Here is a 26,407-nt window from a genome sequence, read left to right as displayed (position 1 = left end):
CTGACATTTATTTTAGAAATAGTAAACCCTTGTTGGAGTACAAGCCTACATTCCATTGGGATGACTGCTGTTCGACCAAGCTGAATAATTTAAGATTAAAATAGCTTTTAAGGTTTTTGTGCTTTCGTTTTACCCCCTCTCTTTTTGTGGGAGGCGTAAATGCTCTCTGCTATAGAGCTTCCATTTCTTCTGAAACACAGACTGGGAAGGAAACTGGTGCTGGGTTTGGCCTTTGGCTTGTTTCCAAGGAGCTCTGTAAGAATATTCAGAGGTGAATGTCTCTGAGACAGCTCTGCAATTAAAAGGGAAAAAAAATATATTTTTCAAGACTACTCCCTGGTTAGCACAGCTTCTGGGATGATAGCCGAGGAACCTTTCCAGTATTCAAAGGAAGTCAGACTTGGTCTGAAGTCTCCAGAAGAGCCAATTGAAGGTATTTCTGCTGGTAAAGTGAAGGATTTGTGGAATGTGCTAATACCAAGGGAAAGTAAGGGTGGAATTTTCTTCCTGATTTGTGATTTCTAACATGTTCTGTTTCTAACAAAATCAAGTTTGACTTTGTCAATGGAAAGAACGTGTTTGACAGTCAAAGAAGTGAGGAAAGGCACTTTTCCCTTCTAAAAAAAAAAAAAAAAAGAGCTTTTATGACTTCCTAAGAGTCATAAGCAGTGCTTCAGCTGTATACATGATACACAAATCCTTGATCATGAGGGGAAACCCTTTTTTGTTAAAAAACTCATTTTAAGCTGAGATGAACAGAACTTCACTTTCTGTAAGAGTCTCTGAAGTGGCCAGGCCGAAGGTACGGTTTCCTTGCTGTTTGATTTGGAGCGTCTTTAACCATGACAACAGTGTGGCTATGTGTAGGCTTGACTTTGAGGAGAACTTCTGGCTGTGGCCCTCTGTTTATTCTGGATGGCTTTAGTCCCTCAAAAACAGCTGTTTGCTTCGAGGCATCAGCCTGTATTCTGCGGAAGGATTCAAGGGCAGCTTTTCAATTCTTGGAAATGCTTTCTTGGATTTCAAAGAACTGGCATGCTCCCTTTACCTCTTTTCCTTGGTGTAATACTAAAGACATGTTTCACTTCCAAAAGAAAAAGAAAATAGAGGCTTTTGTGAATGTGCAGACAGTGGTCTCCTGCGAAATGCGCACATGTAGCCAGGCATTTGCCAGAGGAAGAAAGTTTGTTTATCTTCCCTGTTTATCTGGGTCTGTCTTCATTGGGATGTGTTGTCTACCTGCATATTCAGAGAGGGATTTCCAGGGCTTTTTTGGGGGTTGGAGAGGATGCAGGGCATGCTCTGCCCTGTTTGCAGCTTCAGGTGTGGCATGCAGGTAGGTGGGTGTTGCTGAGATGGAATTTCTTTGGTCTCAAGTGCACCCTGAAAGTAAACACCGCGTCTTGATCGGCAGTTCCGAGTAAATCGCCTTTCTGTGTTCAGGAGATGCAGTTGAGGCAGAACTGTAACCACTGTACTTGATTGAGAAATTAATGCACTGCGTTTAGCAGATTGAAGGGGTGAGGAAGGGTTGGGTTTTTTAGAAAACAGACATTTGGAAACCTTGTGTGAGCCCTTACTGATGGCTTTTGGTGGAGTGCAGTTCTGCTCCGTGGTCTGCATTCCCACCCAGAGGTGCTCAGCCTGCATCTGCTACACCTTCTTTTAAACTACTAGCCCTTAAAGCTTATCCTTGATTCCTGAACAGTAGTTGTGAGAAGTGAAGGTGGCATTACTTATGTGAAAATAACAACCAGAAATCGCAAACCAGGTTATTGCCAGACAGGGATTGAGCCTTGGTTCTCATACAGATTTGTTTTCATCCCATTTTGTAAGACTGTTTAAAACATAAACTGGAAAGAGATAGCATAAAAACTTTTAGCTGTCAGCTTTGTCATTAATTCTTGAGCTTGATTAGAAGTCTTTGACAAGTGAAGATGCTGTGTTCATGGCTCTCCTAACCTGTTCATCAGTCTTTTTCTCCTTTTTTTTGTGCAGTACCACCATGGAATGTTGGCTTCTTTAATGCTGCCAGAATAAGAACTCAAAAAACTGAATAAAAAAAAAGAACAATATCCTTAGCTAAGGATAAGGTTATATGTAACTTAATGGACTCAAAAAACTTGGAAGTCAAGGGGCAAGCCTTGGCTGTGTCCTGTCCCTGCATAAGGGAAAAAGACCAGAGCAGATTCATCAGCTTCCCTACCCACCCGGAGACTCTCATTTTTCACAGGTAGAAGGCATGGGTGCAGCTCTGGAGGAGCTGCATATTCCAACCAGTTCCCTAATTTAAACTTTTTAGAAGAAGGGCTGAAGCACATTCAGCTGAGACATCACTAAAGCAAAGCAGTTTATAAAACTGCGCTACTATGTTAGTGTTTGTTGCTTGCTTTTTTCCTGTTTGCTTCTCCCCTTCTATCCGTATCCAATTTTATCTTCCCAAGCTGTTTGCAGTTTGCATATTTTAGTCCATCCTGCAGTGTTTGTATTTCATTCTGGTTTGGCTCCCTGTCCCTGCAGTATTTCCATTCCTTCCAGGTTTGTCTGCATTCGGCTCTTGAGTTTGTGCAGGTATTTCTGTCCTGTGGATTGTTGCTGTATTTTACCCAGTAATACAGGAGATCTGAGGATTTGACTGGAGATCCGGTTTGTGGTAGAGGAACGGGAAGAATCTCTAGTGCAAAGGTCTGTAATTCAAGTGATATTCTAGGTAGACAAGCGTTTCTTCCGGCAGCAGTGCCAGCATCCTTCCCGCTGTTTGTTTTCTCTTGCTGCCACCTTAGCTGTGCTGGTACAGGTGGGGTGACTGTGTCGCAAACTCACTCCCAAGTTAAAACGAGTGATTGTTTTAGTGTTGGCTTTAATCCAGATCGGTTTTGCGATCTTGTTAGCTGTATTGTCTTGCAGACTGACACAACTGAAAAAAGTAGAGGAAGAAAGGAAATGCCTGTTCATGCTGGCACTGCTCAGGTCTGCAGTGTTACTGCACCACTGGGGAACAGGCTGCTGAAGCCTTAGATACGAGCATCTCTCATCACCCACTGCAGCATCCCTGCTTTCCAAACACTTCTCAGGAAGGATATTCCCTATCTTGAAAAGGGTAAGAGCCTTGTCAGTCTCACCTCAGTTGCTGAGAAGATTTAACTTCTAGCCACAATTCTACCCATCCAACTTCACCTCTGTCCTCCAAGTCTCTTCACTTTTTTCAAACCTGCCTTATTTTGACCTAATATCTGGAAAAAAAATTAGCAGATGCTGTGGCTAGTCTGGAGCAGGGCTGATCTGTGATGCCGATTCTGGTCGTCTACCGGGTAGCTGGAGGTTGAACGCGCTGCTTTCCAGCTGCTGAATGGGCTGGATACGCTTTAGTGCTTCTTGGTCCTCCTAAGCCAAGCAGATAGCTTGAAGAGTTCTAGGGGAATGGGCACGTGGTAGGGCTATTCCAGTGTATCTACTGCTCTCTGTACAGGAGAATGCTAATGTATTACACAGGAAATTCTTTTATCCACTAGATTTCTCTTCTAAAATAGATTCTTATGATAATATAATATGGAGATAGCAGGCTGGCCACAAAGTTCTTCCAAGTTCAGTGGAAAGAGTCTGCGAACACCAACACGACTCAGAACCATCTTGTGGGTAATAAAAGTCTGCTGTATGCAGCAATGGCTGCATAGCCAAATCGAATTTCTACATGTATGCAGTAATATATTGCTTTGAGGCAGTATAATTTTTTGATGTACTGAAGCAGACTGGAGTGCACTGATTTCTAACATCAGTTAGGTACACGTATGAAATCATTCCTGATCTAGTAAAACAGCTAGGAAATAGGTACCACTTACTGTTTTTTTCTGGTACATGCATTGTACCAGATGACAAGGCGTAGTTGTATTGTTAGCTGATATGTGCCTCCCTTCTGAGAACAGGGAAAAATTACCAACAACTCAAAACTACAGACCTGCAAATGTAAGCAGTATAAAAAAGATGATAAGCAGACTAATTATAACAGACAAAAATACCCTTGGTCTTTAGAATGCCTGTTTTACTTGTGCAAAATACTCTTGATGTCCTCGGTTGAGGGAGACATGCAAAATAATTTTTTAAAACCAGTATGAATAGCTGTTCCAAGGAAGCTCCTAGACTTGGCAGGTGCAACTGAGGATACAGGAAAGTGAATTCTGGATGTTAAGCTTCTGGAAAATGAAACTTATTGTTAACAATTCAAAATACTGTTACGTTTATTTGGGTAGTGTGCAGTAGGATCAGGAAAGCGCCGATTCAGCTGAGGAGGCTGGAAGGCAGGGCTGTACCAGCTCTGCGCTGTCAGCCTGCGCTTGGAGGTTCCCTGTGGAATTACGTGTGGCTGTGGAGAGGCGCTCTGAGTGATCAGTGCACGGCTTAAGCGTGAGAGGTGCTGAGGCACTTAGGTGGATGCGTTGCTTGAGTTGGTGCTGTCTCTGGGCTTGCACGGTGACAGAATCCTGGGCACCAGAGTAACGTGTTTTCAGGCTGTAGCTTCAGTAGATTGTTGCGGCTGGGCCGCAGCGGCAGAGTTCTTGTTCAGCTGGGCCGGTTCCCCAGTCTGGTTTGTGACGTGGTGTACAGATGTGTTTGCTGGATCAATGCAGGAGAGAAAAAGTAGCACGATAATGAGAAAAAGAGGAATGTGGGCTTTCCTCTTTGAATATCAGACATAGTGTCGTCAGAGGACAGCCCACATTTTGATGTTGTGAGGGGACAGAGTTTTCTATGGAAGTTTTAAATTATTTTGCATCAGAGCTTTGTATTTTGCTTTTGTCCAGCTGTCCATTGAAGATCCTCATATAAATCGTTTTTCAGGAGTTATAATACTTAATATATAAATAGCCTCTGACATATTTAAGTGCTTCACAGACGGGAACACCATGTCCCTATGTCAGCGGTGCTACTGAAAGACTTTTTCTAGTGCAAGACACTTTCTCCTTCCTACTAAATAGGGAAGTTAGGTTTGTGGTCACACGGGGAGTATATTACTCCAACTTAAATTTATTCGTAGTAGCACATCAGCTTTGTTAATTTACGGGCAAGCAATTAATTTTCACTCACTTACAGAAGCACAAGCTATTATTGATACATACCGAGAGCACAATATCCTGCGCCTTTCAGCCTTTCTCTGGTCTGTCTTGATTTTTCAACAGCCTCTTAAATGGACTGCACTGTAAATTTGATTTTTGGACACACTCTTCTGATTTAGGACAAATACTAATTGTTTTTCAAGTTAGCTGTGTTGAATATCTGTGGGTTCTTTAGACAAATGAGTAAAAATGAGTGCTATCCCGCTTTCTAGCTATTGAAAAAGCTTTTTTTTTCCCTTCCCTCTGGTTAAAGGGAGGGAAAGGTGACCTATCACTTACCTGTTATTGACGGGAAATTTCTCTCAGGGCTTCCCGTTCTCTTTTGCTCAGCTGCACTGCCTATTTTATGTTCAGGGTGTAAACGTTTGCTCTGGAAACCTAATGAAAGTCAATTTGATTCTAGTAAACAGCATTCAACTGGCATACAGTTGTGTAACTTCCTTTCAGTTGTAGGGCATTGGTGAGAATGACAATAGGCACATGAAAATGCCTGTAGGTGTCAAGTGCAGTCTTGTTTTGGAGCAGGTTCTGCTGGAATCAAGCTCTCCTATGAGGATTTCTGGCTGGGATTAATTTGAGGTCACAAATTTGTAATCCAGATTGAAGCTTTGGTCTGCCTTAGCTGTTTTGTTCCACTCAGGAATGCACCTGAGGAGCTTCCTGAGCCAAAAGGCTGGTTGTAGTCAGGTCTGGAGAGATTTCAGGTTTCTTCGGCTGTTTCCAGTTAAAAGATTGTCATGACATACCTCAGCAGGACGCTTGAGTCGCTATTGTGCGGTGGTTGAGCAGTTAAATGATTTGTCTGGAAACTTCTGATTAAGCATTCTGATCACTGTGGCGAAGAACATCAGGCGTGCTCTTGGCAAGGCTCCTCACGTTGTGACCACGAAAGACAGAGAAGCTGTCGCCCATCCTGGAGCGATGGCGGTGGCTTTGTTTGTCACTCCACATGTCTTCACTTGGCCTGTGGAGGCTGTCCAGAACACGAGGAGACTCTGTGCGTTGTTTACTACTCGATCAGAGTTAAATACAGTGGCCTGATTGTGGCTGTGGTGCCAGTGCAGCTCTTGGAGATAGATCTTGTACGGTTTGGAAGCAGCAGCCAAATAAAACAAACCCTGTCCTGCTGCACGGGAAGTTACTCTGCTGTTTATGTGCTGCGCTTCCCCCGGTGCGAGTTCCTCCCGCTGAGTGAACCGCGCTGGTGTGGTGCTGGTGTATGCCGACTGAAGGTGTGGCTCTAAGTGCTTTAAAAATCAACTTTTCTGGTGTATTAATACAAGAGTAAATAAGCAAATAGATGTTTTACCTGAGAGGCTTCCCCTGCAGACCAGCCGTTTTGAGTGTCTTAATCACCACATTTCCTTATTTCTCCATTTTTTGATCCTGACTGTGGTTCGTTAGCATGTGGAATGAGCTCCGTGGCGTTCCTAAACAAAAAAAAGAGGAGAAGCCACTCAACGAGTTTGTTCCACATAAAGCATCGCTTCTTCCTTTCTGGGCGTACGGAGGTTTTTAGAATGTACTTTCAAACACTTGCACTTGACCTCCTGCGCACAGTGCTGCTATCTCCTTAATGTTTGCACTGAAGCTGACTTTTTCTTGAATTACAGTGTCTACTAATTGTTGCTAATTATTTTCATGGGGTGATACCAACTACCTGCAAGGATAGAGGCTTAAAACTCTCACTCTCTTTGGATGGGAATTAAGACATCTCAGTCCTTTTGAAATCCCAACCTGAAAATTAAGAAGTTCTGAGATGTCCATCTTGATTCTTTCGTGAGTAAATACTCATGGTTTCAGCTGAGCCGTACACATCAGCGTTCTTGGTGGTTTGTGGTCATAGATAATTTTACCTTAATTTTTTTTCTTTCCAAAGCCATTTCCTATCACAGCAGGCATAGCTGTCGGTTAAGAACATGTGCCCCCGTTTTCATTATCAACTGACAGCGTCAGAGACCCCAAAACCAAACACTGCGTGCTGTGTGCTCTATACAGAGTGCCGAAAGAGATGCAACTGAATGAATCTCTTCTGTTTGCGTGCCTGTGGAAAAGCTGGCAGTGTTCCCGTTAGAGGAGAGCACGCCCGCCAAAATGTTAGCTTTACTAACTCAGCAGAGCTTGTCCTTCGGGTGAAGAAGAGGTTAAATGTGCCTCTGTCACTTCTGAGAGTACTTGGTGGTTGTTCTGTGTTTCCTGGGATACAGGCAACTGTTCTCCTTTGCAGTATTTGGTAATTTGTATAAATTCGGTAATTTTGTGTTAAAAGTCCCATAAATACAGACAAGAACCAAATTTAACCAACTTTTCCTACCCTGTGGTCAATACGTTTGATTCAAATTTAAAACCATTCACTGACCTGGTGATCGACCTCTGGGACTGGGTAAGGTTACAAAAAGTTAACTGCTTCAAGGGGAGACAGGATGAGTAACTGGAAGAGTTTCATTGAAGGCTGATGAATGACAGAAACAATGCTCGGCTCAGGAAATCCACTCGGATAAAAATAGTCAAAGGCTGGGAGAGAACTCAGAGGAAGTGTCGTATGTGCTTGCCTGGTGTCGCCTCTTCCCCCAGCATCCATCTGTGCCCACTGCGGTTGTTCCTTTGGTTATTTTACCAGCGTACCTGTGGGGAAGTTGCTTTCATTTGCCTCAGACTTTTGTCCCAGCATCCTGGGTGCCTTCTGGCCACCGGGACTCAGCTGTTGCCGGTTCATCTGTGTGGTGCTGCCAGCTGGTAGCGCCAGTTGAAAACTTTGATTTGCCGGCGTGTTTTGAAGTCTCCCTCCCACAGGATACAGTCCTCTGCAAGCGTCTTGCATGCTTTGCTCTCTGTGTCCATCTTCCTTCAAGTGTAGGGCTCGTCATCCGCTTAGCGGTGGATGTCCAGCTCCTGGGTGTGGAGAAGACCAAGGGTGTTAGGAGGCACTGTTGGTACTGAAGTGAGTGATGCTTCTGGGGATGCTCATCCCACTGCTGTTGGAGACAAGATGCTGGGCCTGATGGAGCCTCTTCTGGCTCAGACTCCATGAACTTACTAAGCACAGCTTGTGCTTCCTGCTTGTGGGCTGGAAAGAATTGAATTTTTTTATACATTTCACTGTGCGCGGTGTTGCTTCTGGAAGATTATTTAAAGGCTGCAGTTTCGTAAGACGTGTGAGCTGATCTAACAGCTCGCTATCACCTCACCAGAAGCATGATTCCACTCCTCCACGTGTCATCTTCCCCCTCTATTCAGATTTAGTGCTTCCTTCTTTCTCTTTGCAGTTAGTTTTCTGCTTGCTCACTTTGCAGAATCAGGGTCCTAAACAATTTCTTTGGGATAGAAAATAATAATTTTTGGAAAACAGTGTCATCCTGTGCCTAACGCACTTCAGTAGACCACTTCTGGGTCCTGTGGTGCTTAACAGTGGTTACCTGTTGATGTTTTTTGAAATTTTGAGCAAGAATCCGCAGTTTGTGCATCTGTGTGTGCCTATACGTGCATGTGTATGTATATGTGTACATATCTGTGTATACACACGCTCGCACATCAGCATTTTCAGTAGGAAATTTTCAGACCATTACAGCAGGGTCAGAAGCAGAGGGCTGTGAATTCCTGAAAGTGTCTGGGATCAGCGATAGCTGCACTCCTGCTGAGCTCTAAACTCCGGACTGGCAGGGATCTGCCGCCGTGCAGAGAGGCAAGCCTGACCTTCTACCAAGTTGTGAGGCAGCAGCTATGATCTCCTGCTGACTTTCTGATCTGGATAAAAGGAGGACAGCCTGGCACGCTGCACCCGGGAGGTTGCTAATCCATGATCTGTGAACAAATTTGAATTTTAGTTCCCACGTGTTAGACCTTCCTAAGGTCTAACAGAAGGGATTTTTTTTGAAAGGTTCTTTTCTTGGGCAAGAGATCCTCAAACTCTCAAATTTACCTCAGGACCAACAAGTATGACATTTGTTTTGTTGGAGAATCTTCCCAAATAATTGTCTCGTGTCATTTTATAAGGGTTCTGTGCTGAATCTTAGAAGAAAATGAGTGAGGGGAAGAAGGGGAAGGAAACCAAGGGGCTGTGACGTGAGCTACCGAACCCTCGCTGTTGGGTCACTGAATAAGAGAACGGTGTAAGATGGTTTTCCAATGGTAGATGAAAAGTGACTTTTAAAGGCTAGTGATGGAGGGTTTTTTTCTGAAAAAATACATCTCACTGTCATCCAAAAATACGCTTTTTATATTTTGACTTTTACATTTTTCTGTTTTACGTAGAGGAAGTAGTGGCTTAATTCTGATAAGATGCGTGGAAACGTATTTCCTGATGTTTTGTGGAGCCATGCTGGTAAAACTTCATAAATTAGAAATGGTTGTCTGAAAAAGTAGCTTAAAATTGAACATGTTTAGTATTCTTAATAAAAGTGGTATCTATTTTGGTGCTTAGAGTCTATAGCATTACATTTTAAAGCCTCACTGTAGGATTTTTAGAAAAAATAGATTTCTTTTTATGGCTTCTAAGGAGTGTGTTTCTCTCTTCTAGGGCATAATTCAGAAGATTGTGGACAGTCACAAAGTGAAAAACGTGGCCTGCTACGGGTTACGGCTCAGTCATCTGCAGTCTGAGGAGGTTCACTGGCTGCACCTGGACATGGGGGTGTCCAATGTGAGAGAGAAATTTGAACTAGCCCACCCTCCAGAAGAATGGAAGTAAGAGTATAAATCTGTTCAGTTTCAAAATCGAGTCATATACATCTTTTTGCCTTGTCTTTAAAAACTACTCTCTGTATAATTTGCTTTGCTAAGGAGGATCTTTTTGTGGTGGAATAGAGGTGATGGAACAGGGTAAAAAATAAAAAACAAGCAAACTTTTCAGAAAGAGCTGTAAGTGGCGTTTTGTTTGCTTTAAAGAGTTTGTTGTTGTAAGGGGTTTCCTGCAAACTGAAGAGAACAGATAAGCGTAGCCTGGGATAAGGAGGAGGTATAAAGTAGGAACAAGAATCTCCTAGTCATTTGTCCTGAAAATCTGCAAAACGTATTATATATCTTGTGAACCAGCCCCATCTCAGGTTTTGTTGTCCTTAAAAGTTTTAGGACAAGAATGGCATTCCTCTTTGTGGTATAAGCACCCCTCTGAAAATTTAGAAGGATAAATCTTGTTATTTAAATGAAAGTAATAAAATGTTGTTAAGTATTGGTTATATTTATATGTAGACTAAGTAAGAGAAATGTAATTTTGAAAGAATGAAATGCAGTGAATAGATCAGTTTACTCCTCTGCAGTTGTAAAACTGGTTTTCGGATAACGAATTGAGGCCCAGAGTGATGAGTGACATCTGCCTTGTTTCTAACTGGGATCTTCTTCAGTTGTACCAGGAGCAATGAAGAATAAATAGAAAGGTAGCTGCAGATTTTGGGGTTTTTTTTTAACACCTAGGTACATTTGCTGCTCTGGTTTTTTGATACTAGTTAGCTGGTGAAGAGAGGTGGTATGACCTGTGCTCTGCTGAGGGTTGAGCTCCCTTTGGCTTTTCAGCAGAGTAAGCACAGTGAGCAAGCTGATGGTGGATGCTCAGGAGAGGATATGGGCTGGACATGAAGAAGGGAAAGATTGTCCGCTTTCCCAGTAGAAAGACTAAAATTATTTGGAAAGTACAATTATTTGCAGGACATGGTAGTCTGCTAGGGAAGATGGAGAGCTCGGAGTTCTAAAATATCATTAAACCAAGTGTGGTACTGCACTTGGGAATACCAGAAAGTGGATTACTATGGTTACTAGTGCATTGCAGGGGCTTTGTGCATGTTTTTCTCTGGTTTATGGTTGTAGCCACAATTTGTTTAAAAGCTGCTAGTTATTTTAAAGGCCGCACATACCTTCTCCAAAATTATTGTGAATAGTCTAGAGTTAATTTCTTGCAAACAGATTGATTGTATACTTGTAGATGTCACAGATGGCAATCTTCCGTTTATAAATTCTCATTAGAAGCCCAATTTTAACTAATGGAACAAATTCAAACAGATTGGGAACGTTTAAAACTTGTGTTTCAGATGTGTTGCATGGTCTCTTCTGTGCAGGTTACATTTTCTTGTTTGAGATGTGCATCGGTGTTTTTCCTTCTGTAACTCACAGGAAATGTTTCATCGATAATACTGTGAAATCACAGCGTAGGAAGCAGGGGATTCCGGCATCCTTTTCATGACAGTGCTGCTGCGTACAAGATGTGAATAATTCATGCTGTGGAGACTTCTCACATAGGGTACAAGTGTCAGTTACAATTTTATTAGGTGGTGCAAATGGCGTTGTACACGCTGCAGAACAAAGTTAATGACTTTGAAAAGCAAAATTAGATGATTGTTTTGAAGTTTGTGGAAAGGAATTGTATAAAATACTCATGAAAGAGCTATGATAAGACGTAAATTATTCAATACCTTTCCAGAGTGTCGTTTAATGTTTTATCGCGTACATGCAGCCTGACATACCTTTTAAACCTGTGGAGATTTGCTGTGCGTAATCAAAATGCTGCTGTCATACTTGTAATACTGTCACACGGAGTGTTTAAGATCGTATGACAGTACTTGTGAAAATATTTAGATTAGTAAAGGGGCAGAAGTCTTGGAATGGTTCTTAAATTAAAAGCTTCCTGTAGTGTTAATAAACCAGTAACTGCTTCCTGTGTGATTTTTTTTTTTTTTTTTAATTACTCGTCTAAATTAGAAGGGCAGTGTATTCCCAGTGTTCAGAAATTAGATCTCAGACATTCTCCCGGACTAATCCAAATGCTAGAAGTTACAGATTGTCAGTAGGCTGTACACAAAAGTTACCGGAATAAAATCCATCTCCCATATACGCAGCTTTTGTGTGGTGCTGTTCTGTTCATGGTCCCGCAGAGGATGAGCTAGTGAAGGGGAGAAACAGGGACACGACTCCGGTTCAGGTGGCACGGCTGTAGTTAGAGGTTAGGAAGAGTAAATATTAGAGGACTTCGGGGCTACAAGGTCGCCCAAAAATCCATCACTTCAAACTTTCTTCCCTCTCCGTGTGGCACGGTTCAGTTGCGGGAGCACACACCGTTCGGCTTTGCTGAACTGGCGCTGGAGAGCCTCACTTACGTGGCAAACAGGAAACCACTGCTTACTGGAAGTCTTTTTTTTTTTCCCCTCCCTCACATTTGCATTTATCTACTACTTTGACCACCTTCTTGCTAAAAAAGGTTTCGGTTTTGCGTAAGATAGGAAAGGTTTGAACTATCTTTTAGCTTTAAAGAAAAAAAAAAAATCAGTAAAGTCCAATACTTCGATTTTGCCTCCAAAGGAGAAAGATTGGCCCTAAAATTCAGATAAAAAGCCTTCTATTAACTATGCCTGTGCCTTCACCGTATGTTTACTTTAGAAAGATTCACGTTAATTAACGGTATCAAACAAAATATCCTTTTTTCCATTTTATTTGATTCTTCAGCAATGGAGATAATTCCATCCAGCATGAGAAAATTCCGAATGCGTCTAAATCATGGTGCCAAAAGTGATCACAGTTATAATGACTGGAACTGCTTGCTGATTTGTTTGTAGTAGTTTGTTTGGGAAATAAGTATTCCAGAGTCTGCTGTGGTTTGTGTCACACTGGGTAATGCTGTCTTATTTCTTCATACAAGAAACACAAGAAATTTTTTTTATACAAGATCTGGCACTACAGAAGCATTGTATAATTTCAGTGTAATTCCATGCAGTTGCTGTAGAACAACTGTAGTACAGTGGTACAAACCACGACACAAATGCAATCGGAGAGTTTTGTTCATGGCTGGATCCCAGTGACAGTGCTGCTGTTAGGTTTATCCTACACTGGCATAAGCTGGTAATTGTTCCTTAAGTGTGTGAAGGCCGGTATACCTGTCCGTGTGAGGTGATCCCAGGTGGCAAGGGAAATACAAACAAACAAAATCCCAAGGCTTTTTTCGTGAGAAGGCAATAAAGACTGGAGTGGATTTGTTTGCTTCAGGTTTCCTCTTAGTGTTCATGCTAGCAAGGCAGACCTAAGCGTGCGTTAAACTCACTTTTTGGTGAAGAAATTAATCTTTGCTTGTAGTATTATTATTTTCATGTTTCCAAGGGCATGAGGGTGAAAGATGAAGAGCCTTCCTCCCTTAACCTTCATCTTTACTCCTGAACAGCCAGGTAAACTAGGGTCAGTGGGATGTGGGACTCTTAAATCCTAGCATCAACCCTGGTGATTTCTGATAATACCGAGACTTCAGTTGCAATCCCAGCAGCTGTTCCTTTCTGTCTTAAAAACAAGCTGTGTGCCAAAACACTATTTGCTGGTCTTTTTTGTCCCACAAGGGGAGAATCGAGAGGTTTGAGTAACAGATCGTTCCCCGCAGGGTAGACATCTTCCGGTTCTGTGCTGAAGGTTTGTAGGTAGGGCAGGTCCTTGTAACTCATGCTTTGGCTGTAGCAGGTGGAAGATGGCCCAAAGGAAGCCCCAGTGCTTAGCAGTCCCGTGCTGTCAGTTTTGATAGCTGCAATACAAATGCCTCGGCACTGGCACAGAAGCCAGACCACCTACGGAGTGATTCAGTGAGTTGACCAAGTTGATCTAAAAGCTCTGCCCCTCTCCTCTCCGCAGTCTGCTGTCTCCCCTCTTTCCCTTCCGGTTATACAGTCCTTTCCCGTTGCTTCCATGAGCCTTAATGCTTGTCTGATCCTTCAGTGAGCTGGTTCAGTTCGTTAAGCTCGCACAAGGCTATTTTCTCCCTCCTCTGTCTGCCCTTTTTGTTCCAATCTTCTCCTTTTCTGCTGATGTGAACTGAATCGGAACCTGCTGCAACCAGGCTACGTGGTTGGGACTGGTGAGATTATTTCTTTTGATGCACACAAAATAGTAAGAGTTGGATCATCCTTTGTTTTTGGCTCTGCCAGCTGCCCAGGTAGTGGTAACTCTGGGCAGCCCACGATCTGGGGCACCATGGTCCACAGATCTGGGCTACCATGGAGTACAACCAGGGTCATAAAAACATGGATCTGGGCCACTATGGTCTGCAGACCTGTGCCACCATGGACTATGGCTAGTGACACAGAGACACGGATCTGGACCACCACGGACCACAGATCTGGGCCACCAGGGACTACAGACAGCTAAGGAGATAAAGACACAGATCTGGGCAACCAGGATCCGCAGATCTGGGCAACCAGGATCCACAGATCTGGGCCACCATGGCCCGTGGATCTGGGCCACAACTAGGGACACAGAGACATGGATCTCGGCCACCATACAACTTGTTAACTCTGTTGATGCCCAGCTTTCTGGAGGTCTGAGTGGAGGCCCATAGCGTGTGTTATTGTGCTTTGTACCCCAGTACAGACGCAGAGCAGTAAGTAGAACAGCCATCTTCCAGTAATAGTTTTATCAAATGTAAGGGGGGTGATCATCAGCTGGGATGCTTATTTAGAAAGCAGACCTGGTTTGTGGGAAAGGGACTTGTCGTCCTCATCAGTTGGCTATGTTTCAAAGACAGTAGGATTTAGAGGATACTGAAAATGAAGCCCATCCTTGAGTTGGCCTTCGGAAGTCAGCTTCTTCATTCCCGCAGGTGTAGTGAGAGATTAGGTTATAAATAGGTAATGGAGGTCACTCCCAGGGACTGTCCCAGACGAGCTGTTTTGCCTCACCTGATTGTCTCACGAGATCCTGTGGCAAAAAGCAGTACTTCTCATGGCTCCTCGATTAAGAAGACAAGTCCCCGTAAAAGAGAGAGATTTCTTTTCCTGTTTTTTTTTTTTTAATCCCAGAGAGTAAAGATGTTCCACATCCTGGTCTAGATCAGGGTGACTGAGACAGCATGTACGCTGCTGAAGGTCTGAGATCAGTTCTACGTGTGGTTTTTTAGGCCTGAATAGTCTCTGATTTTTGGCTTGTAGGGTGACTGAAAAATAGGAAAAGAGATGTTGTGGAGTGACTACCAGTCAATATTTGTTCTTAGTACCTTGGGAGACCAAATAAAGGATTCTTTTCATTTGTATAATCTGACAATTCAACTCTTAATTCTAAATATTCCTAGTTTGTTTAGTGTGTATGCATATTTTTACAGTTTCTAAATGTTTTCCTTATTTTTATGATTTCTAATGAAACTATGTATTTTCAGTAACTTCAAAGCAGAGAGTAATACTGCAACTTCCTTTTGCAGTGGAATCCCAAGCAGCAGTAACTCCTAATAACTTTTTATTAAATCTCCGTATGAATCTTGATTGCAGGCAGCCACATCACTTGCTTGAAAAGAAATTCTTGTCCTGCGGAAGCCGGCAGATTGAAATGTTGCAATATTTGCTCTTACCAGCATGAGTAGATTGTTAAATATGCTTATTTTGGGGAAGGGCAGTAAAGAGTTTTACACTTAGGATATGCTGTGTGGGCCCACCCAAGGGGATGAGGACATTCATTAGCAGAATTTTGTTGCAGGAATTATTAGAGGTATGTGTCAAACATCGTGGGCTGTTACTGCAGGACAAGCAATAATACCAAATTTCGGGTTTGGAAGTAGTGCTTTAGGGTTTGAGAAAAGATACAAATTTGATGTGGGTCATGAGTCAAGGCTCATTCTGAATTTCCACTCTGTGATGTACTGTTACTTTGAAAAAGATGATTGTCACCTTGAAAACTGGTTCATTTGACTTTTGCATGCAGCAAAAGGAGGGGTGCCATGCTCGACCTTGTGCTCACCAACAGGGAGGGACTGGTCGGGGATGTGAAACTAAAGGACAGCCTTGGCTGCAGCGACCATGACATGGTGGAGTTCAAGATCCACGGGGCAGCAAGGAAAATACACGGCAAGCTCTCTGCCCTAGACTTCAGGAAGGCGGACTTTGGCCTCTTCAGGGACCTGATGGGCCAAGTGCCATGGGAGGTGGCCCTGGAGGGAAGAGGGGCCCAGGAAAGTTGGTCTATATTCAAGGAGCACCTCCTCCAAGCTCAGCAGAGGTGCATCCCGATGAAGAACAAGTCGGGCAAAAAGGCCAGGAGGCCGGCGTGGATGAGCAAGGAGCTCCTGGACCAACTGAAAGTGAAAAAGGAAGCCTATAGAGGGTGGAAGTGGGGACAGGTAGCCTGGGAGGACTACAAAGAGGCTGCGCGAGTGGCCAGGGATAAGGTAAAGAAGGCCAAAGCCCTGGCAGAACTGAATCTGGCCAGGGATATAAAATGTAACAGGAAGAGCTTTTATAGGTACGTAGGGGACAAAAGAAAGTCCAGGGAAAATGTAGGCCCCCTCCAGAAGGGAACTGGTGTCCTGGTTACCCAGGACATGGAGAAGGCTGAGGTTCTCAATGACTTTTTTGCCTCAGTCTTCACCGACAAGAGTTCCTGTCCCACCGCCCAAGCTGTAGAAGGTGCAAGCAGGGACTGCGTGAATGAAGAACTGCCCATTGTACTCAAAGAGCAGATTCGGGATCATCTGAGGAACCTAAAGGTGCACAAGTCCATGGGTCCTGATGAGATCCATCCTCGGGTCCTGAGGGAACTGGCGGATGAAGTTGCCAAGCCACTGGCCATCATATTTGAGAAGTTGTGGCGGTCTGGTGAGGTCCCCGATGACTGGAAGAGGGGGAACATAACCCCCATTTTTAAACAGGGGAATAAGGAAGACCCAGGTAACTACAGGCCGGTCAGCCTCACCTCTGTGCCTGGCAAGGTCATGGAGCAGATTCTCCTGGAAACCATGCTAAGGCACATGGAGAGCAAGGAGGTGGTTGGTGACAGCCAACATGGCTTCACCAAGAGCAGATCGTGCCTGACCAATTTGGTGGCCTTCTATGATGGGGTGACGGCATCGGTGGACAAGGGACGAGCAACGGATATCATCTACCTGGACTTGTGCAAAGCTTTTGACATCCTTCTCTCTAAACTAGAGAGACATGGGTTTGATGGACAGACCACTCGGTGGATAAGGAGTTGGCTGGATGGCCGCACTCAGAGAGTGGTGGTCAACGGCTCGATGTCCATGTGGAGACCGGTCACGAGTGGCGTCCCTCAGGGGTCCGTGCTGGGCCCGGCCCTGTTCAACATCTTTGTCGGTGACATGGACAGTGGGATAGAGTGCACCCTCAGCAAGTTCGCCGACGACACCAAGTTGTGTGGTGCCGTTGACACACTGGAAGGGAGGGATGCCATCCAGAGGGACCTGGACAGGCTGGAGAGGTGGGCCCGTGCCAACCTCATGAAGTTCAACCAGGCCAAGTGCAAGGTCCTGCACCTGGGTCATGGCAATCCCAGGCACAAATGCAGGCTGGGCGGGGAATGGATTGAGAGCAGCCCTGAGGAGAAGGACTTGGGAGTGCTGGTGGACGAGAAGCTCAACATGAGCCGGCAATGCGCCCTTGCGGGCCAGAAGGCCAACCGCATCCTGGGCTGCATCAAGAGAGTGTGGCCAGCAGGTCGAGGGAGGTGATTCTCCCCTCTACTCTGCTCTGGTGAGACCCCACCTGGAGTACTGTGTCCAGTTCTGGAGTCCCCAACACAAGAAGGACATGGACCAGTTGGAGAAGGTCCAGAGGAGGGCCACGAAGATGATAAAAGGACTGGAGCACCTCTCTTATGAGGACAGGCTGAGAGAGTTGGGGCTGTTCAGCCTGGAGAAGAGGAGGCTCTGGGGAGACCTGATCGCGGTCTTCCAGTACCTCAAGGGGGCTACAAGAAAGATGGGGAAAGGCTGTTTAGTAGGGCCTGTTGCGATAGGACGAGAGGTAATGGTTTTAAAATAGCGGGGGGTAGATTTAGATTAGAAATTAGGAAAAAATTTTTTACGATGTGAGTTATAGAACACTGGCCCAGGTTGCCCAGAAAGGTGGTGGATGCCCCATCCCTGGAAACGTTCAAGGCCAGGCTGGATGAGGCTCTGAGCAACCTGACCTAGTCAGGGATGTCCCTGCTTCTTGCAGGGGGTTTGGACTAGATGACCTTTGAAGGTCCCTTCCAACCCTAACCATTCTATGGTTCTATGAAATAAGGAAATAGGAAACCTTTTTACAGAGAAATTTCTTCAAAGCCCTTGGAACAGCTGAGAGGTGAATATTGCAGCACTTAATCAGAGAAGAAACTTGTGTTCCTCGAGTAAGCCCTGGTTTGCTGGTAGAGTGTGGCTCTCTGGTGGGTAACACTGGTTGCTGCTCTTACCTGGAGCAGCGGGGTCTGTGCTTGTGATAACCAAAGATAAAAAACATGCCAGGAGGTCGTGGTTTTGGCAGCTCATCTGCTGTCGTCACCTGATTGGGACCTCCTTTCCTATGGATCTGGAGCTGGAGCTTATCTGCTCCAAGTCTTGATGTTTCAACCCTCACTGAAGCTCTGAGAAGGCAGCAGGGTTTCGTGTTTGCTTCTCTTACAAAGGTGCTTCGTAAACATCTTTATGAAGTGTCAGATATTGCCTTCCAGTTTAGTTCTCAGAGTGGTCAGAAGAGGAAATGTCTCCTTAGTTTTCTGTTCCAATTTAATCCTTATTTTTAATAATGTTTGAAGTGAGGAAATCTCAACTATTATTTCTGTCTCACCAGTTCTTTCTTTTGCTTTTCAGATATGAATTAAGAATTCGGTATTTGCCAAAGGGATTTCTAAACCAGTTCACTGAGGACAAACCAACGCTAAATTTTTTCTATCAGCAGGTATGTTCAGTTTTGCTACTTTTGCTGGCATCAATTTTGAAAATTCTGACTTTTTTTATGTGCATAACATGTAACTGCAGAAACAGAAATTGGTAGAATGGCATCTTTCTCTATGGAAACTGATGAGGAATATTTTCCAAAGGTGAAGTAATTCTGCAATTGTCTTCTTAACTTAGATAAAATTTACTGTTGTTCAGCTGACTTCGTATAGTTATTTCACACTTTATTAAAATGCTGAATTTCTTTATTTTTGCGAGTGTAAATAAGTGGACAATTTCACTACAACCGTGGAATGTTTTTTCTACTATATTATTAGGTTATTTTCTTGATTTGAAGAAAACTGCGTAATAGTAAAAGTTTCTGTAAATCAAGCACCTAAATCTTCATTTTGTGCGCTTAAATAATTTAAATTTGCTTTTAGACTGGCAAGCTCAAAGTTTAGACTTCATAGGGATGTCTTTTAGAGGAGTCTGAATTAGAGTATCCCCTAACTTTAAGAATCCATGCGTCTCTGAAAATTCAACCCCAAACTTACTGGCTGCTCGTTGGGTGGGTCTTTCCCAGTGTCTGGATGCCGCACTGTCTATGTTCATACGCTGAAATGTTGTTAGTGCTTAACAAACAGTTCGTGTTACTAATGGTGACAGGTTGGTGAAGCAGGTATGGTTTTATGTCATAATTTCAGGGTTAGTTTTAATCTAGATTGTTTAAAGCAGTCATTTTATGGAATATTGTCATGATAGAGATGGAATAAGGTAGGAATGAGAGGCGGGGGAAAGGGCTTGTCGAGTCAGCTGAACTGGCAGAGCTCAAGAACTGCACCATGGAAGCTCTGGAGTTTTGTTTTGAAATAGTAATTTATTTTATTTTTCACCTGATGCGTTTTGTTGTGTCAAAGGAACAACAATACAAAGTGCTGATAATGCTACTCAAACCCGAAAGGCTTCTACCAAGGAAAACTATTCCCATGGACTTTTTGTTGTGTCCCTGCCACATTCAAAAATGTCCTGATCTTAAGTTGCTTGCTTGGGGCATACCATAATTCTTGAGCAACATCCCCTAAAATTAGGATATAACTGGAGCTGGTCCAAAGTGTGGCACTCTTCTGCCCTTGTGAACAGGCATGTTTGCAAATTCTGGAAACAGTAATTCTGATTAAATTTTCTTTTTAAGTTTCTAAACAGAGGAAAACATAATCCTTCTCTCTGTCCAATACTTCATCTGAAAGCAGAATATAGAAGGAAAATTCTTACACTAATTTCTTAAATTCTTCTATCCTTTATTGTACACACACACATTCCTGCCTTAGGTAAATTACTTAATTTTTTTTTTAATGTGTGATTAAATTCTGGTATTGGTATGTGATTGAATTGACTTCTGAGGAGACAATTTCAGTGCAGTGATTATCTGGACTCGGCGTTCTAGTTTAACTGACCCATGTGATGTGCTTGTTTCAGCCTAAAAATGTCTGGATCTTGGTGACTTTTTTAGTACTGCTGGGAGTTCTTCTAGAAACAACAAAACCATGTTCTGTTTTAGTGACAAGTGACTTTCTTCATATTGGCTTTAAAAATAGGAGATTTGTGTTTTCCATTATGCAAAAGTGGGTGATGAGCTCCAAAATAATTTCCTGAGCTCCATCCTGTACCTGTCCAAGAGCTGGGGAGCCTGCAGTGTCCTTACATTTGCGCCTCAAGAGAACTCTTTGTTTTTCAAGAAATGCCAGAGGAATATTTTTTCTCATTTTCTGAGAAACACGTTTTTACTAAATTTGGGGAGATCATTAGAAGCAGGTGCAAATGGCCAGAATATCAGGAAGGTTTGTGAAGGAGGAGCTGATATGCAAAGACAACAGCTGTGTGTATCTGATGATGCCCTAAATCTTGGTGCGCTCATAAAATGAAAAGCAGAGGTTCGTATCTCCTTGCTCTGCAGACCATACAGGTTTTTTTTTCCCTCTTCCCCTTACTTCTCCATCTCCCCTTACTTACCTCCATCATGAGGTATTTCTAAATCCAATTCTTCAGATCACTTCAAGTTCTTTTCCAGGATAGGGCAAGGTATTTGGGTTTCCATTGTTACGGAAATCTGGTGCACAACTTTTCAGAGCTGTCATTCTCAGTCTGTGATTCTGTTTTGTTCAGTGTCTCACTTGGCCTCTGAATAAATTAAGACAATTACTTTCATCTGGTAAAGTGTTACGGCAACCCCAGTGACTTATGGAAAGAAGGCAGGAAAATAATTTGAGCAGTAACACTGCATCATAAAACAGAGGGGGATGCGCAAAACCAGGGAAAGACGATTTTCCGCATTCTGTTTCTCTCTCGTTGTCATTTCTGCAACTTTTTAACATTCTGTTTTGCTAACGAGAGCTCGCAGTCAGATGCATCGTACTGTGTATGGGCAAGAACAAGAGAAAGTACATAAGTCATGCATGCACACATAGGTATCTTAGGCTTTGTGTGCAGAAGTAACTGTTAGAGATCACGAACGTAGGACCTGGTTATAGAATTAACAAACATCCAACAAAATAACACTTCTGTAATCACATTGGCTTTTGTAGACGTAAAAGTCAGATGCATTGTGTCTTGTCTGTTATAAATAGAAGAAAAGATTTTGAGGACCAGATGATGTCCATGACTAAATCTTTTTTTTTTTTCCAAGATGAAGCTGAGAACCTGCTACTAACTTGTTAATATCTAAACACATGTTGTCTGACTTATTAAAAATGTAGAACATCAAATGAAAAAGTTCATGGAGAAGGAAAAGAAATACGGTGACCTCAGTCACCCATGAATTGTCCATGGATTTTAGAAAATGTAATTATCTTCTTGAATTTGCAGTGCAGCAGTATTGTTGAAAAACAAGCCAAAAGTTTGAGTAAGAGACTGAATCCTCAAGTGATCTTCATCTTCCAGAAAAGCACAGAATGTTTCTAAAGATAACAAAATGTTACCTTAATTGCTGTCAACAGGCACAGTTTATTCATCCGGTTAACCCAAACCACAATTACCAGGCCGTTGAACTGGAAACTGGCACACGCTGGTAACTTCACGCGCGTGACTGCTCCCATTCACTTCAGGGAGTGCGTTGCCCTGTGAAAATTGGTGCCTGCATTTCACTCTGCAGTTTAAGTTCACTTAATATGTGAAATATTTTTTGTTTTCTTATTTTTGACTTTTTAAAGGATGCTTTCTTTGTTTTAGATATTCTTTATTTTCAAAAGTCTTGAACAAATCAAGAACCTATGACCAGAACTGTTTGTAGCTCGACGTGCAGCCGTTTGTAATCAGCGGCACTCATTCTGCCATCTGCAGTGGGCGTAAGCTCTGCTAATTGGAAATATAAAAGCAGGGCACTTAACGAGGCTTTTCATAAGAGTGCCCCTGGCTTGCAATCTGTACAGCAGAGGATTAAAATTAGGGGCGGGGGGACACCGTGGAACTTGTTTGTAATGACAGAATTAGTCAGACTAATATTGATTCCACGTAGTTTGTCAAAGCATCTGTGTTTCAGGCTGTGCTTCAGTTTGAGACGTGAGTCGGGGAGAGGCTGATGCTTGGGCCGTTCCTCTTGACTGGAGGAGCTGTGTGTTCAAGATGTGTCGTTTTACGTGTTTCTAGAATTGTCTCCTTTTTTTGCTTGTCTGTTTGGAAGGTGTCAAAGGTAGCATATGACAAGTCTTCATAGAACCATAGAATGGTTTGGGTTGGAAGAGACTTTTAAAGGCCATCTAGTCCAACCCCCCTGCAAGGAGCAGGGACATCTCCAACCACATCAGGTTGCTCAGAGCCCCGGCCAACCTGACCTTGAACGTTTCCAGGGATGGGGCATCCACCACCTCTCTGGGCAACCTGGGCCAGTGCTCCACCACCCTCAGTGTAAAAAATTTCTTCCTAATGTCTTATCTGAATCTACCTCCCTCTATTTTAAAACCATTACCCCTCGTCCTATCGCAAGAGGCACTAGTGAAGAGTTTAGTCTGCATCTTTCCTGTAGGCCCCCTTGAGGTACTGGAAGGCCGCTGTAAGGTCTCCCTGGAGCCTCCTCTTCTCCAGGCTGAACAGCCCCAACTCTCTCAGCCTGTGCTCACAGGAGAGGTGCTCCAGCCCTCTTACCATCTTCGTGGCCTCCTCTGGACCCTCTCCAACTGGTCCACATCCTTCTTACGTTGGAGGCTCCAGAACTGGACACAGTACTCCAGGTGGGGTCTCACCAGGGCAGAGTAGAGGGGGAGAATCACCTCCCTCGACCTGCTGGCCACGCTCCTCTTGATGCAGCCAGGATGCAGTTGGCTTTCTGGGCTACAAGGGCGCATTCCTGGCTCATACTGAGCTTCTCATCCACCAGCACTCCCAAGTCCCTCTCCTCAGGGCTGCTCTCCATGCATTCTCTGCTCAGTTTGTATTTCAGAGGTGTCTTCTCTTTTTCTCATTAAGTGGAGCATTTAGGTGGTGCCGCTGCATTGACTGCATTATTCCCTTGGGTCCGTCTGCTCACAATTTCAGCCAAATTAGGCAAATTGGATCCCACCCAGTGCTGTTTTAATTGTGAGGTTAAGGAATTTTAAAAAATCAGGAGATGCCAGATTTATGGTTGTCTGCATGGTTGGCAGATGCTGCGTAGGTTTTATGTGCCAGCCTTCAGTTGTGTCCCGTTGGATTGTGTAGCCAAATCTGAACCGAAGTGAACTCCAACCCCGCCTGTGAAACCTTAACATGAAGTACACAAGATTGCTGAGTAAAAATACTGTAAGTTAATTTTTATCAGTAACCAACCTCCTTTTTTTTTTTTTTTAGTTCAGTGGACTGTGTTGTAAATCTTAAAATAAAGATATCTCTCTTTTGTGTGATTCTTACTGTTTTTCAAGAAAACTTTGGAGGAACCAGCATAAGGATACAAAAGGAGAATTAAAATTTAGAGGTTTTTAAGTGAAGAAAATCAGACTTAAAGTTTTTCTGGTACTTTTTGGAAACATTTCCAGTTGCTGTAAGTGTTGGTGAAATTCATTGTGAGTGTCTTCCTCTCCCTCTGTCCCAGTGACGTGGCTGTGGGAGGTGGGAATAAAGGAGACGGGCTTTTCTCTTTTCCCTTAATAGCTGAGTGAGGAACGAAAGCCATATCTCACCTCAAGATAGAATACAGCTTTTAAAAACATTTATATAATGAGAATCAGACGTAAGCTACTTGAATTGCCTTCCTTCTCTTGTGGGACAAGAGCCTGCACACATTTATCCTTGAATAACATGTTGGCCTCCAGTAATTGGAGCTGGTTTATCCCTTGATGAAAAGGGAGTAAGCATCTGTACGAGAGTGGAGGGGGGGGACCAGCTCTTGGGCATCAGCTGTTCCTTTGTAGCTGACCTCCTGCTCAAACAGAAGACCTTTAAAGAAACTTTTAGGGGTTTTTTTTAGATCCTGAAGAAGAATAATTTGTTTTTACGAGTGAAGAATTTTTCTCGATGCTGCCTCATTTACCCTGCAGCGTGGAGCTGCTCTGGAAGTGTAAATATATATATAATAAAGGAGACCATAGGGCTGAGTTTTGGTTTTGCTTTTTAAAATGAGCCAAAATTTGTGTAATACACAAGAGAAGGAGTTGCAAGCAGAGAGAGGATGATCACAAAGTCAGGGCAGGGAAATGATGCTCTGGAAAAAGCTGAATTGTGTGCCACCGAGATGCTGTGCTTCACCAGACAAGTACAACGCAGGTTCATTTTCATAAAAAAACCACCTGGTTTTAAAAAGAAAAGAAAAAAACTTGGTACCTATTTTCTTCTAGAAAAAGGGAAAAAGAGAAAGAAAATCCTCCAAAGAAAGAGGAGGCAAAGTTTCTTGTGGACAAATGGCACTTTTTTGCTCTGTCTCTGTAGTGTCTGTAAAGACAATGTTAATGCTTCAAATGTATTTCCTTACATGAAAATTGTCTTTTGTATTGTGGCAGATAAATGCATCATGGAAATTAAATTATTTTTATAATGCTGTCCCCCAACATGTAGGAAATTTTAAGCCCAGGCAATTACTATAATAACTTAATTACTGAAGTTTTTTTAAGGCTTAGGTGCGTGAGATATAATTTGAAATGCAGGCTGGGAATTAGACTCTGTAACCTAATTAAATAACAATATTTTTTTAGACTCTAATAAAAATAGGGGACCTAAAGCAAATGACTTTGACAGGAGAAGCTTTGAAGAAAATCAAGGACGTAGGGAGAAAAGCTGACATTGATCCTGATATTTGCAGCCTGTTTAAATAAAAAAAAAATAAAACAACAAAAAAAGATATTTCAGGAAGAGTTAATGGTTGACACACAAACTGTGTCCTAAAGGGAAGTAGTAATAAATGTAAGAATTGCAGCTGCTTGAAAAATGATTTTTAAATAAATGATTAAAATATAAATCAAGCTGAACATCACGTGTCTGCTCCTTACAGCTTGTAAAAGTAATTATGAGATGTCCTTTACAGAGGTTGATTGCTTGAAATCGCTGAAATTCCCAGTTCCTCAGCAAGTACTCACTTTTTAACTGTGAAAGCTGATTTGCACTCGCAAAGCTATGCTGATGTTCTTCTTGTAGATCCTGCTGTTTGTATCGTTGTGAAGTTGGTATCTTCCAAAGGTTCTGTGCCAATGCCTGCTTTCTGTGAATGTAAAACCTACTCGTATTATTCCTAAATACCTCTCAACCAGTCAGCCAGGCTCACTCCAAAGAAAAATAACTGCTTTGATCTGAAATTTCCACCTGTCAACCAGAGCAGTGAAAATAGCGTTTGTGGGCTTTCCTGTAGTCATATGTGAGTTACTCCTAATTCAAGACGATGAATTTAAAATGCTCAGGACAGGTTTCCATGTACTGATGCGTGGATATGTCTTTATTAGAAATCTTGGACAAACTGAACCAAATGTTACTGCCATTCATGTATTAGCTTGTTTATAATATGCATCAGACAGAAAAAAAAAAGTTGACTCACGTTGATGCTTGGACTCAGTTGTTCTGGAAAAGCAAAGTTCTGTGTTGGGGAGAAGTATCAAATTAGCAGTTAGCAAGGCATGCTTAGTAGGTTGAGTACAGCGTGGCTCCCAAGAGCGTGGTCCTACTTTACGGAAGGTCTGCGAGGCAGCAGCGTGTATTGCCGTGACATCTGGAGATCAGCCCGCTCGGACAGAAGGGGTCGTTTAGAGCCATTCTGTCCCTAACAAAGCCTCATCAGAAGTTGATTTCCCCCCTCCACCCCATCTCTAATGCTCTTGTTATTAACAGAGGAGCTTCCAAAATGAGTTAGAGATGTCAAAGATCACCTCTAGATAATATAGCGACTGTGACCTTGGAAGGCGAGGAGGAGGAGGGCAGATGGCAAGTGAGTGCTACCCTGATACTGAATCTGTGCTTTTAACTCCCCCAGAAAAGGCCAAAGCCTTAATTTTCCCTAATGTAGCCGTACCTTCTGTAATAAGTCTGATGTTATCAGATGGGTAAATAGGGGTGGAGAGCAACCACATATGTGTTTCCCTCCCGTGTGTATTTTAAAAACTACCATTACAACCATTAAGGTGGCTCCTAAAAACCCTGATGACATTAGAAGCACGCTTTGGGGTTTTTGCGCGTGTGGTACTTCATTCACAGCAGATGAGGCACCAGTCTTCGAGGGTTAATTTTCAATAAGATTACAGAAGCTATAGTA

The 26,407-nt window shown here is 43.1% G+C and overlaps 1 protein-coding gene across 5 annotated transcripts in view; it reads left to right on the top strand.

Annotated features, from left to right (window-relative positions):
- Positions 1 to 26,407, top strand: part of PTK2 (protein tyrosine kinase 2) — a 211,110-nt gene that overhangs the window by 84,304 nt on the left and 100,399 nt on the right. For all 5 annotated transcript variants that reach the window (XM_086741328.1, XM_086741324.1, XM_086741326.1 and 2 more), the window contains 2 exons: positions 9,628 to 9,794; positions 18,640 to 18,727. In XM_086741328.1, the coding sequence (XP_086597454.1) occupies positions 9,628 to 9,794; positions 18,640 to 18,727 (255 nt within the window). The remainder of the gene's footprint in view (positions 1 to 9,627; positions 9,795 to 18,639; positions 18,728 to 26,407) is intronic.

Source organism: Chlamydotis macqueenii, chromosome 2 (assembly GCF_036417535.1).
Source record: "Chlamydotis macqueenii isolate bChlMac1 chromosome 2, bChlMac1.mat, whole genome shotgun sequence".
In the NCBI taxonomy this organism is placed as follows: Eukaryota; Metazoa; Chordata; class Aves; order Otidiformes; family Otididae; genus Chlamydotis; species Chlamydotis macqueenii.
This window is presented reverse-complemented; position numbering and strand designations above follow the sequence as displayed.